Source organism: Lepidochelys olivacea (genome assembly GCF_965140295.1).
Source record: "Lepidochelys olivacea isolate rLepOli2 genome assembly, chromosome: 8".
Classification (NCBI taxonomy): domain Eukaryota; kingdom Metazoa; phylum Chordata; order Testudines; family Cheloniidae; genus Lepidochelys; species Lepidochelys olivacea.
Genome location: NC_140418.1, coordinates 102,163,815 through 102,176,568, shown reverse-complemented (window position 1 = coordinate 102,176,568; position 12,754 = coordinate 102,163,815). Strand labels below are relative to the sequence as shown.

The 12,754-nt window shown below is 39.8% G+C and overlaps 1 protein-coding gene across 6 annotated transcripts in view; it reads right to left on the bottom strand.

The window, feature by feature from the left end:
* The window catches only part of STIL (STIL centriolar assembly protein), a 37,157-nt gene that overhangs the window by 5,378 nt on the left and 19,025 nt on the right, over positions 1-12,754 (bottom strand). For all 6 annotated transcript variants that reach the window (XM_084636489.1, XM_084636488.1, XM_084636491.1 and 3 more), the window contains 5 exons: positions 11,624-11,733; positions 10,595-10,709; positions 5,889-6,974; positions 4,186-4,351; positions 3,061-3,286 (listed from right to left, as the gene is read on the bottom strand). In XM_084636489.1, coding sequence (XP_084492615.1) covers positions 3,061-3,286; positions 4,186-4,351; positions 5,889-6,974; positions 10,595-10,709; positions 11,624-11,733 — 1,703 coding nt within the window. The remainder of the gene's footprint in view (positions 1-3,060; positions 3,287-4,185; positions 4,352-5,888; positions 6,975-10,594; positions 10,710-11,623; positions 11,734-12,754) is intronic.

Below are 12,754 nucleotides of genomic sequence, written 5' to 3'. Positions count from 1 at the left end.
TAATGTTCTCCAAGATGTTGAAAGATTGGAGTAGGTGCAGTAAAGAGCTACAAAAATGATTCAGAGAGGCTGCAGGAGCTCAGTTTAGCTGGTCAAAAAGAACATCAAGAGCTGACTTGATTACAGTATACAAGTACCTTCATAAGGAGGGATATACTGGTTACTAATCTACCAAAAAGAAGAAGAGCACAAGAACCAACAGATAGAAAGTAAAGCAAGACAACTTAAAACTGAAAATAAAGGCACAATTTCTTTAAACAGCGAAGGTGATTAACAATTTGAACAAGACACCAAGGGAAGTGGTGGTTTCTTTGTCTCTTGAAGTCTTTACTCCTGGGGGAATTCTGCCCCCCAAATTAAAAATTCTGCACATATTTTAAAATTCTGCAAAATTCCACATATTTTATTTGTCAAAACACCACAATATAAATCATGCTGGTTTCAATTATTTTGGTAATTTATTTAAACTACAATACAATAGATGGAGAATGGGAGCTGGCCTAACAGTAACGTAGCTAGGTTTGACACTTTATTTCTAGTTATTAATCAACAAATATATGCAGCCATATGCTCTGTGTTACATCATAAGCAACTAAAGAGCAAGTGAAGGCTGGGGAATGAAACTCACAATTTATATTGGCTACTGAGCCGCTCCAGAAAGGTCAGTAGCAAAGAGTTCATGGAGCACATTTTGATAGGAATGTTCAGTACAAAAATTTAGACCAGGTCTAATCACAAAAGCACCATAAGCATTTATAAGGCCACTGTCCTTTACATTGCCAGAGTGATGTAAAGGAGCCTTAAAACTTTTACACCTGTTTTATACTCCCGTGGGGAATTCACAAAGAAAATGGGAACAATTCACTAAGCAGGCAGGCTGCTACATTCTGTTCTGCCTGACGGGACAGAGCCTGCCCCACTCCTCAGAAACACCCCAAAGCCCTGCCTCTCCACACCAAATACGTTTCAATAATGAGCAAGAGGGACAGAGTCTCTCTCTCACGACTTCCCAGCCTTCCTCTCCCCGGCAGTGATTTATGTCTCTACCGGCTGCTCCAGGCACCTGAACTGACCTGCCTGCAATGCCAGGGAGGGGAACGTGGCCTACTCTTGCGGCTTCCCTTTGCTTCCCTGTCAGAAGCCATTTTTCTCCGGAGAAGCAAAGATAGCTGCGGGGGACACGAATTCTGTGCACGCGCAGTGATGAAGGATTCCCTCAGGAGTAAGTCTTCAAAACAAGACTGAATGCTTGTCTGATATACTTTCATTAGGACGACATTGTGTTGCCTGTGTTACACAGGAGGTCAGACTAGATGAACGAATGATGTCCCCTCTGGCCTTAATCTGTTTCACCTGCTGCATCAGCGTTTTCAAACCATCAGCAATTTTTTGCTTCTTCAAAGCCCTTGGGACTTTTTTGTTTTGCTTTTTAGTTCAACATGAAGTCATTTTAACACTAATATTAGTAATAAGAATTGTTACTATGTTTTACTGTAAACACATACCGATATTTTCACATACTATAGTTTTAAAGAAAATATCAACCTGGGCTGAATGGATGTCATGTTCACAGTGCTATGCACTCAGCTGGTTTCTACCATAAGATAAGTGAAGTCCAGACTGAAAAATTTCACTGTTACTGACATGAATAGGAGCTTCAGGAAAGAATCTGATTCCAAGTCTTCACACATCAGAAAGGCAGATATGCCAGAGTGAACTATCACAGGGCATGGGGAAACTACTGTATCTGGGTGTTATCTACAAACGTGTAACAGTTGAGGCTAGAAGGAACGATAATGCTGGGGTTCCAGATAGATCTCTGTGTGACCCCCAGAAACAAACATGAACGATAGCGAAAATATCGGAACCCAAACCAATCAACAGTGCATGTTGAAAGAGATAAGATTTAAATCATGTGCTGTGCCAGATAGTCAATGCAGGTTATCAATTACTGCAAGGAGAAGCAATTCATTATCCCCAGCAAAAACAAACAGGTAAAACCCAGTGCTACTGTGCATTCTTCCTATGAAGAATTCATCAAAGTACTTCACGTGTATAAAGCCAAGTTAGAGTTCTCTCTAAAACAAGCCATGTTAGAAAAGGACTGATTGAACCAATGCTCACATTTAACTAAAACTACATGCATATACTACTTCCCTAATTCTAATTCAGAGCCCCAAGTTAGTTTTAAATGTAAAGAAATCCATAGTTTATCAATTTAATGACTACTCTTTTTCTAGTATGACTATTTTTAGTCATCTAATTTAATCTGACCTGAATGGTCTCTCTTCACTTAGCTTTTTACATCTGTGAAATGTACTGGATCAGAATTTTATATTTATGTAGCTATCTGAAAATGAAAACACTTGATTCTTTATCAAGGGAAAAGACTGAGAATATCTATGCATGGAAAACTAATCTCATTCTAATACAAGAAGCGCTTTGAGTTAAATTTTCTTAACATCATTGTAAAATTGTGAATGGAGGTTTAAAAGTAATCAAAATGGCTTATTCTGGTGCCACATTAATAGATTCTATATTTTGACTTAGTACAGTGAGAACACAAGGGAAAAAAAGAAAGTCAGTAATTAGGTGTGAAACATAGAAGAATCCAGGGAGATACTCAGGTCATATGACCTTCAACCCTTTAGTCCTGGGGATAAATCAGCCCCAGAGAACCATAAGCAATTTTAACGCTGGCAGCGCAGAGCTCATGTAGGAAAATGATAAGCAAGTATAGCAGTGTTTCCCCTGGTGATTTAAGGGGAGGATCTTGGAAGATCTCTGCAATTTTTAAAAAAAAGTTACCTAAAGGGATTTTGCTGCCACCAGCGGTGCCTGACTGCCAAGGGCAACTATATTTGGTACGCCTGCACAAATGATTTTGTAGACAGGGGATTAAAGGCAAAAGGAGGAAGGAATTATACACAACATTTAATTAAGTCAGATGCCAACTGACGAAGTTCTGTAAGAAAGTCAGTCGCTTCTACATGACGTTACTTTAAACAGTAAACAAGTACTATCAACCCACAAACAAGATTTTTCAAATCAAATATTTACCTGAGTCCAGTCTGGTTAGTTCCTTCTTCTACAAGATGGCTACTTTCTACAAAGCTGGGTATGTCAACAGCCTTTAATGAGGAGGCAATACTTGTATTACTTGTATCTTGCTCAGTGTTCATAGAAATGCTTATATCTTCTTTAGATATTTCAGTGTCCTCTTGTTTAACTGGACACACAGAGTCGTCTTGCTTTTCACGTGGTGCGTTCCAAAATAAGCTAGCACCTAGCAGAAGAAAATTAATGCAGATTGTGATTTTAACAGTTTTGAAAAGGTCATTTGGTTTTCAAATACATTTATTCTCTACAGTTACAGAAATTAAAGCCATTGCTGTGTTTGGTTTTATTTTCTCTAGTTTTATTTTGCTTTTGGTTTTAAAATGACAAGTTCTAAAACACTGTTCGGAAAAAAAAATCTGAGAAACTTGCCTTTAGTTAATGAAATAACTGCCAAAATTAACATTGTTACTTTATGTACAATAGCAAATAATGCTGTGTTTTATTTAACAAACAAAATGACTAGATAGAGGTATACAAGACTAATTATATTCCTAAATTCATTTTGAAGAAAGGGATGTGCCCATCTCCCCCTCCAAACCAGCCACAACCTTGTAATAAAGGTTAATAGGACCAGATACATTAGTTTATGGCCTACTGGCTTCAGTTGTGTGACTCTGACATTAAAGGGAGTTAATTTTCCCCCAAAGATAGATATGACATCAGTACTTAGCATATAGTATTGGAGAAAAATGGAGAACCTTAAAGTTGTCCTGGATAAATATTTGATAGTACGCCATACAGCATTCAAACTATTACACCTAAAGCAAGAGTAGGTACACGTATAGAAAAAGGGACCAAAGTTTTTGTGACCGAGTCACGGGTTGAACGCATAGCCTTCATTCCCTTGTCAAGGACAACTCCTGTCTGACCTTGCATGACAATTCCCAAAGGACAGGCCTGATTTTCTGAGGTGCTTAGCCTCTAACAACGGATTGACTATGACTAGATGGGTGGGTGCTCAGCACTTCTGAAAATCAGGCCCAAGAGAGAAGTCTAAGCAATATTAAGAACAGGTTTATATCATTGTCATTCTGAAGAGGAATTTAAAAAAAAAAAGGGGGTTACCTGTGCTTACAGCAATGCTCACACTTTTTCTCATGTGTAAACCTTGGGAAGACTGTGTTTCCATGGCAACAAATTCCAACTGCTTCTCAGACGGTAGGGCATTGTTACCTATAGTCGTTTTCGTAGAACAAGGCTGAAGAGTTTGTGCTTCCAACAAACGCTGGATCTGGAACAGTTATCAGGAGAGTATCACTTGCATGGCAAGTATAATAAACTCAGGACACTAGCTGACAGTGAGTTACCATACTAGACTTTCATTTTTGAAGATCTGGATTCAAATTCTGATTATGTTGCAATACAAGACAAATTTAATGGTATTTTAATTACCATCAGAGAGTTTGGCATGATTTAAAGAGTCTGTTTTCAGCTTGGAATAGCAGGCAAATGAAGGTCATGCTGGAAGAACTACACCAAAAAGCTTTCATGCACCTATTTCCACTATCCCTTTGGTGCACCTCCCCCCTTTCCTGGAGAAAAACATTGTTTAGGTTGCAAAGCTAAGTACATGAAAGCTTGGAAAGGCCAGATTTACCCCCTTCTGCATCCATCCTGTTCACTGAAGGAGGCCGGGGTACTGTGGAAAAACAGTACATGATCATGTAATTAAATACGGTGTCATAATGCATATGCATAATGGGGCAGACTTAAGGTTTCACGGGCAACCAAAAATCTAGCATCAACCTTGGAGGGCTTACCTTTGCAACCTAAATAATATTATTTCAATGTCATTTCCTAGTTTTTTCTTAAAACAGACAAAAAACAGATAAGTTCTGTTATTGCTACAGTCCTTCCACTTTCCTCTTGCATCATCTATTGGGTTTGAACCCTGAAGCTTCAATTTGACACTTGAACTACACTAGCTCGCAGAAGGAGAAGGCTATCATCCTGGAGGCCAGGCTGAGGGAGAGAATGGGCCATTGGTCCCTCATGCTGAGTCCATGGTGGGGGAAAGGGGTGTAATCAGGAGGTGGAGGAGGAAGGGAACCTGGCTTGGCTCCACCTTCTATTACTACAACTGCTCCGGAAGCAGCCTGGCTCTTTAGAATGATCTTGTTCAGCTACCATTTTGGGAGGCTGACAATTTTCCAGAGGAATGCAAGTGACAGAAGGGAAATGACCACTTAATTTATCCTGAATGGAATTCCATAGGACAACCAAAAGAAAAGCACAAGTCCAACCACAGTGCTTTGACCCTGCTGAATTTCAATGGCATGTTGCAAACAATGGAGATATTCATGCTTCTCAAAAAAAGGTCACACAAGTCTGTTGTAAGCTATTAAGTTATGGTAGATGAAAACACATTAGATTGCACTGTGCTTTCACCATATATTTATATTAATTCCAAACTAGTTCATGGCTCATTAAACTGTGCAGTTAGCTGTCTCTACCCACCCAGAAAGTAATATCCTAGGAATACTAAACAGATTGCTGAAAGCAGAGCAAATATTTACCTGCGTTACTTGACTGTAATTCCAAAATAATTGAATGAGAAAAATCAAATCACTTTCAATTTTCTTTAACGGAGACCAATCATCAGCAGAGCTGCCTACTTAGAGAATTGGGTCCCAATTTGACAGGATCCCTTCTTCCAACCAAAAAGATAGCTATAACCAAGTTATTTCATTAGGGTTATTTTTAGAAAATATTTACCAGAGAGTGTATTTATCAGTAAGAGGGCAGAGGAGAAAACCTCCCAAACAAACCTGAGCTTGAAGTAATTTCAGTTGCCTGTCCTGTTCTGTAAGAATCCTGTAAGCATCTGGAGATAATCCCATCATTCCATTATCTGATCCCATTTTGGGGGCAGGTGCATATGTGCATGCTGAATGTGCTGCACCAGACTGAAGATGGCAAGGGCTTGGATGTGAAGCAAGTCTTGATCCAGGTGATAAGCTGCTACCAAGGGGAGAACAATTCCCCATTTTCCCATTGTACCCATGAGTTACAGAACTAGTTGGGGTATGTATTGGACTACAGCAAATATTTGGACAAGTGACATTTTGATGGAAAACTGAATATGTGCTCTCTTGAGGAACATCAGATTGGATTTCCGCATGATTGGTGCCCATTTTAACCAGTCCTTGCCAACCATTTGTTGAACTGTATTGGATATGTCCATGAAGCTGACAACTACAGACACTAGCAGGACAGCAAGATGGCACTTGAGGGACAGGCACCTGCAGTTCTGTTGGTCTTCTTGAGTTCTGGGGTGAAAAAGCAAAGTTGTACTGGAGAGGCTGTGTGGCACCAGGAGGCTGCTTGGAATTAGATGTTGAGGGTCTCCTTGCTGGAGGTTCCCCTTTTCTTTGTGTGGCTCCATCAGGACTAGATACAAGTCTTTCAGATGACATCCTGGGTTGATGCACAGACGTATCAGGAGAGGGCCCACTGCGAGGTGTTGAAGGGGAAGGGGATGATGAAGAGGAAGAAGATCCAGAACTCTTTCTTGTTTGAAGGCCAACTCTCCTACAATTAGACTGTTGCTGTAGTGGCAGCTGCTTTCCTCTGCTAGGTTTTAAAGTTGGAATGATCTGGTTTAATTGGCTCGGTAACCTTCTCAATGAAGAATGTCTAGTGTGGGTGCTGAAGCTTTGTTTATGGCTATCAGAGCATTGATTTTGGTATAATGGTCCTGTTGAATAGGTCTTTTTTTTATTAGGCTGAGGTACCAGCAGTGGTTGATTTTTGTTATTCATGGTCTCCATAGGCTGAGACATTGGTTTCGGTTCTATGAAACTGCCATCAAAGACAAGGGAGAGTTCAGGAACTGAAGGATGGATCTTAGTAACCTGGATAGGAGACAGTTATAAGAGCGAAGTCAAGCTAGCTTAGGAACCATCATGTCACCTTATCTGATCTACATGAAGCACAACTTCTCTGCCACTCCTAGCCAAAATAAATATGGGACAGATAAAAATGTTGCTTTTGGTCAATAAGACTTCTTCCCCACCCGCTCAAGGTATTATTAACATACGCAATAGGGAGCCAAGAGTGGGAAGATAGGAATCATGTAAAAGCCCTGTTTTGAGGCAAAATTTCAGCCATTATGGAGGCCCGGATGTTGTGTCTAACAGAGTCAGTGTGTTACTCCGGGGGCTGGGTGTTTGGGAGAGAAACAGCTGCAAGACTGCTCAAGTAGCGCGGTCCTTCCCTTTCAGGATGGAGTGTGCCCTTCACAGTATTCCCAGCCCAGGCAGCTAAAAAATCCCTAGAGTGGGGAATTTAAGTAAGTGTACTTAAGTCTAGAATGACTAGGTATTTCCTGATTTCTGGGTATTTCTTTAAGTTTATAAAATGCACCTATTCAAAAGCTTTAGGAACACAGAATAGAATTCAGAACAAACAAACAATCCTGTTAACAGGGGATGACTAAGGGGAGCGTTATATCTTCCCACCCAGAAATGTACTGTTTAGTCAGTTTTTCTGCTGCCTCTCCCCTTGCCAAAGAGGAGAAGATACTGCTGTTCCCTAACAACTCTAGGGCAAATATGGTTCAGCTGGCTTTATCCTGTAGGTTATAAGACTGCAGGTTCAAGCCTAACACTAGAGTTTCTAGTTTCTATTCACGAGTGCTAATGCATTTTACAATTTTTCATCAGAAGGAACTTTATTACCAGCAATAAGGATTAGACTGAATTTGGAGTCAAGATTCTTGGGTCCTCCAGTTCTGCTACCAAGTAGAAAGCTTAGAAAAAAAACCTCATGTCTACCTCCCCAAAAGGTGTGGTGAAACTTTGTTTATCAAAGCATTTTGAGATCAGATACCAAGGCCAGAAGGTAACATTGCGATCATCTAGTCTGACGTGTATAACAGGCCATAGAACTTCCCCAAAATAATTCCTAGAGCACATCTGTTTACCCTTTTAAAAAATTGTACAACATTAGCTTTCCTCCAGAACTTCCCCCAGTGCTTCAAGACTTATTGAAAATCAACATTAATGGTCTAGCGAGCTCCTCAGTTTGCCTCCAACAGTTTTAAAAGAGCTGGTTATCTGGACTTGCCGATTTAAAATATCTAACTTTAGCTTCTTTAACCTCCAGAGCTACTAGTGGAATGGAAAGTGCATTACCACAATAGGATGAGATGATATCATCTGTTTTCCCTCCCAAACACAGAACAGAAACATTTATTGAACACTTCTGCCTTTTTTGCATTGTTATAGAGAATTCTACCATTTCTATCTAGTAATGGTACAATACCATTGTCGGGATTCTTTTGTATATTTAAAAAAAACAAAAAAACCACACACACAAAAACCCCTCTTTACTATTCTTAACTCTGCTGGCCATAAATTTCTCCTGGTCTCCCTTTGTTTCCCTTATTTTCTCCAATTCCTAACTTTGGATTTATATTCATAACTATCAACTTCCCCTTTCTTCAATTATTTTTCAGTTATCTTCATTCTCCTTTAAATCAGGTTGGTTTTTGAAACAGAATGGTCTTCTTCCTCATTTGTGTGATTGTGACTTTTGGGGCATCTTGTAAGATGTTCTTACATGATTCTCAATTACTATTCACATTTTTCTGATTAAGTTTTTTCTCCAGCTGATCTGGCTCATAATTGTTTTCAGCTTTGTGAAACTGTCCCTAGTAACAGGTTTCAGAGTAACAGCCATGTTAGTCTGTATTCGCAAAAAGAAAAAGGAGTACTTGTGGCACCTTAGAGACCAACCAATTTATTTGAGCATGAGCTTTCGTGAGCTACAGCTCACTTCATCGGATGCATACCGTGGAAACTGCATATATATACACAGAGAATATGAAACAATACCTCCTCCCACCCCACTGTCCTGCTGGTAATAGCTTATCTAAAGTGATCATCAGGTGGGCCATTTCCAGCACAAATCCAGGTTCTCTCACCCTCCACCCCCCCACACAAATTCACTCTCCTGCTGGTGATAGCCCATCCAAAGTGACAACTCTTTACACAATGTGCATGATAATCAAGTTGGGCTATTTCCTGCACAAATCCAGGTTCTCTCACATCCCCCCAACCCCCATACACACACACACACTCACTCTCCTGCTGGTAATAGCTCATCCAAACTGACCACTCTCCAAGTTTAAATCCAAGTTAAACCAGAACATCTGGGGGAGGGAGGTAGGAAAAAACAAGAGGAAACAGGCTACCTTGCATAATGGCTTAGCCACTCCCAGTCTCTATTTAAGCCTAAATTAATAGTATCCAATTTGCAAATGAATTCCAATTCAGCAGTTTCTCGCTGGAGTCTGGATTTGAAGTTTTTTTGTTTAAGATAGCGACCTTCATGTCTGTGATTGCGTGACCAGAGAGATTGAAGTGTTCTCCGACTGGTTTATGAATGTTATAATTCTTGACATCTGATTTGTGTCCATTTATTCTTTTATTTCTTTTATTTTATTTTATTATTTTATTTCTCTACGTAAAAGAATAAATGGACACAAATCAGATGTCAAGAATTATAACATTCATAAACCAGTCGGAGAACACTTCAATCTCTCTGGTCACGCAATCACAGACATGAAGGTCGCTATCTTAAACAAAAAAACTTCAAATCCAGACTCCAGCGAGAAACTGCTGAATTGGAATTCATTTGCAAATTGGATACTATTAATTTAGGCTTAAATAGAGACTGGGAGTGGCTAAGCCATTATGCAAGGTAGCCTGTTTCCTCTTGTTTTTTCCTACCTCCCTCCCCCAGATGTTCTGGTTTAACTTGGATTTAAACTTGGAGAGTGGTCAGTTTGGATGAGCTATTACCAGCAGGAGAGTGAGTGTGTGTGTGTGTATGGGGGTTGGGGGGATGTGAGAGAACCTGGATTTGTGCAGGAAATAGCCCAACTTGATTATCATGCACATTGTGTAAAGAGTTGTCACTTTGGATGGGCTATCACCAGCAGGAGAGTGAATTTGTGTGGGGGGGTGGAGGGTGAGAGAACCTGGATTTGTGCTGGAAATGGCCCACCTGATGATCACTTTAGATAAGCTATTACCAGCAGGACAGTGGGGTGGGAGGAGGTATTGTTTCATATTCTCTGTGTATATATAAAGTCTGCTGCAGTTTCCACGGTATGCATCCGATGAAGTGAGCTGTAGCTCACGAAAGCTCATGCTCAAATAAATTGGTTAGTCTCTAAGGTGCCACAAGTACTCCTTTTCTTTTTGTCCCTAGTAAAGTACCAAGTTTATATATCACTGGTCTGGACGTGATCGCATTTGTATGGTACAAGTAGAATAAAGTCATGATCACTTAAACCAAATCTATCATTAATTTTTAGTTCTCTGATCACTTCCTCTTTATCTGTTAGAAGTATAATACATCTGTCAAATACAGAATTCCCCTACCACACTTTTTGAGTTAGGAAATAGTCATCTATAGCGTTTATAAATTCCCAGGATGAGAGGCAGTATAGAAAAACTGAAGTTACCTGTTGACTCACTGGATGAGGACTTGGAATTGGTCTTGGAGATAAATCTTCATCTTCCACACCTGAGTCATGATCACTTACTGACAATTTGCTGGGGGAGGAGCCTTGAGGAGAACTAAAAAAAAAACCAGACCTTTTAGTAACTTTTCTATTTTAGAATGATACGCTTGACAGAGTGCATTAATCCTAACAACATTATCTATTTCTCACTTGTGGTCCATACCAGGAGATCTACAGAGCAGTACTGTTACCAGTTTGGAAGAACCACTGATAAACATCTCTCTCCTGACTGGCTAGGAAGTGTCAGATGGTAAAAAGATCTACGGATCACAAAAAAATGTGGAAAAAATAATTATCCCTTTCTGGATTATCATCCAGTTTTTAGTCAAAGAATCTTTGACAGATACAAGTATTTCACATGACATTTTAAGCTAAGCCACTGATTTATCAGGCCCACTGTAAGATACTGACAGGGAAGGAAGAGTTGAGGAAAAAATACATATACATAATATAGCTTTAAGCAGAATAAAGGCCATCTTATTGTTAGAGACTAGCTTTGATGACAAGGTAGAGTTATAAAATCCAAGATTCCTGCTATGCACATCTCCCAGCTTTGACAAATAAGGAAAAAGGCATTTTACTAATACAGGTAGTTTTCTGTTACAGATTTCCTCCTTGGACAACTGGAACTCACCAACACTAAGCATCATACAGCACACAAGAGGAGATACATATTTTAGGAAACATCCACTTAAGTGTGTAAAAAAGCCTTTAATGCCAATAATTTATCTAGTGTAAGTACATGCAAGAGAGTTTCTCTAGAAACATATGGTCAACTTGTAGACCTTACTACATGAAAAGCCATTAAGTTAGGTAAGGTGCAAGTGATCCATAATTAATAGACTTTATGGCCAGATGAGACCATTTTATGGCCCTCTAGCCTGACCTGCATAACATAGGTTAAAGAACTTCACCCAACAGATGTTGGAAATAGACTGTGTATAAACATGACACTTGAGAGATTTTCACCTTCTAACGGAAAGGTTCATAGAAACTTTGCTGAAGAACTCAGTTTCTGCATTTTGTTTTTCCGCATTCAGCTCAAATTGAATAGGGTGCTTGTCTGAAGGTTCAACATTCTGAAATTAAATAATGGGTTGCATTAATGAAATTTGAAGAAAGTCAGTGGCATCCAACCTGCTACCCCAATGTACTATATAATGGCTATCAAAAACGTAAGAACATTTGTATTTGGTTACCAACTGAAAGATAAGTTCTTTGTACAATGCCCTGCAAATCTGTCACTCAAGTGCATGACGCCGGATCATCACTACAGGGAGTCAGTAATGATGCCCCCCACCTGTCTCCCATTGCTTCCCCTGCAGCCCTAGAGGCAGATCTGGTGAGCCATGAATAGTGACAGGTTTCAGAGTAGTAGCCATGTTAGTCTGTATCCACAAAAAGAAAAGCGCTTTGTGGCACCTTGGAGGCTAAGAGATATCACACAGGAGGATCTGGATGACCTTGTAAACTGGAGTAATAGGATGAAATTTAATAGTGAGAAGTGTAGGGTCAATGCATTTAGGGATTAACAACAAGAATTTTAGTTATAATCTGGGGACGCATCAATTAGAAGTAACAGAGGAGGAGAAGGACCTTGGAGTATTGGTTGATCGGATGACTATGAACCGCCAATGTGATATGGGTGTGAAAAAAGCTAATGTGGACTTGGGATGCATCAGGAGAGGTATTTCCAGTAGGGATAAGGAGGTTTTAGTACTGTTATACAAGGCACTGGTGAGACCTCATCTGGAATACTGTGTGCAGTTCTGGTCTCCCATGTTTAAGGAGGATGAATTCAAACTGGAACAGGTACAGAGAAGGGCTACTAGGATGATCCGAGGAATGGAAAACTTGTCTTATGAAAGGAGACTCAAGGAGCTTGGCTTGTTTAGCCTAACTAAAAGAAGGTTAAGGGGAGATAGGATTGCTCTCTATAAATATATTAGAGGGGTAAATACCAGAGAGGGAGAGGAATTATTTAAGCTCAGTACCAATGTGGACACAAGAACAAATGGATATAAACTGGCCACCAGGAAGTTTATACTTGAAATTAGATGACTGTGTCTAACCATCAGAGGAGTGAAATTTTGGAATAGC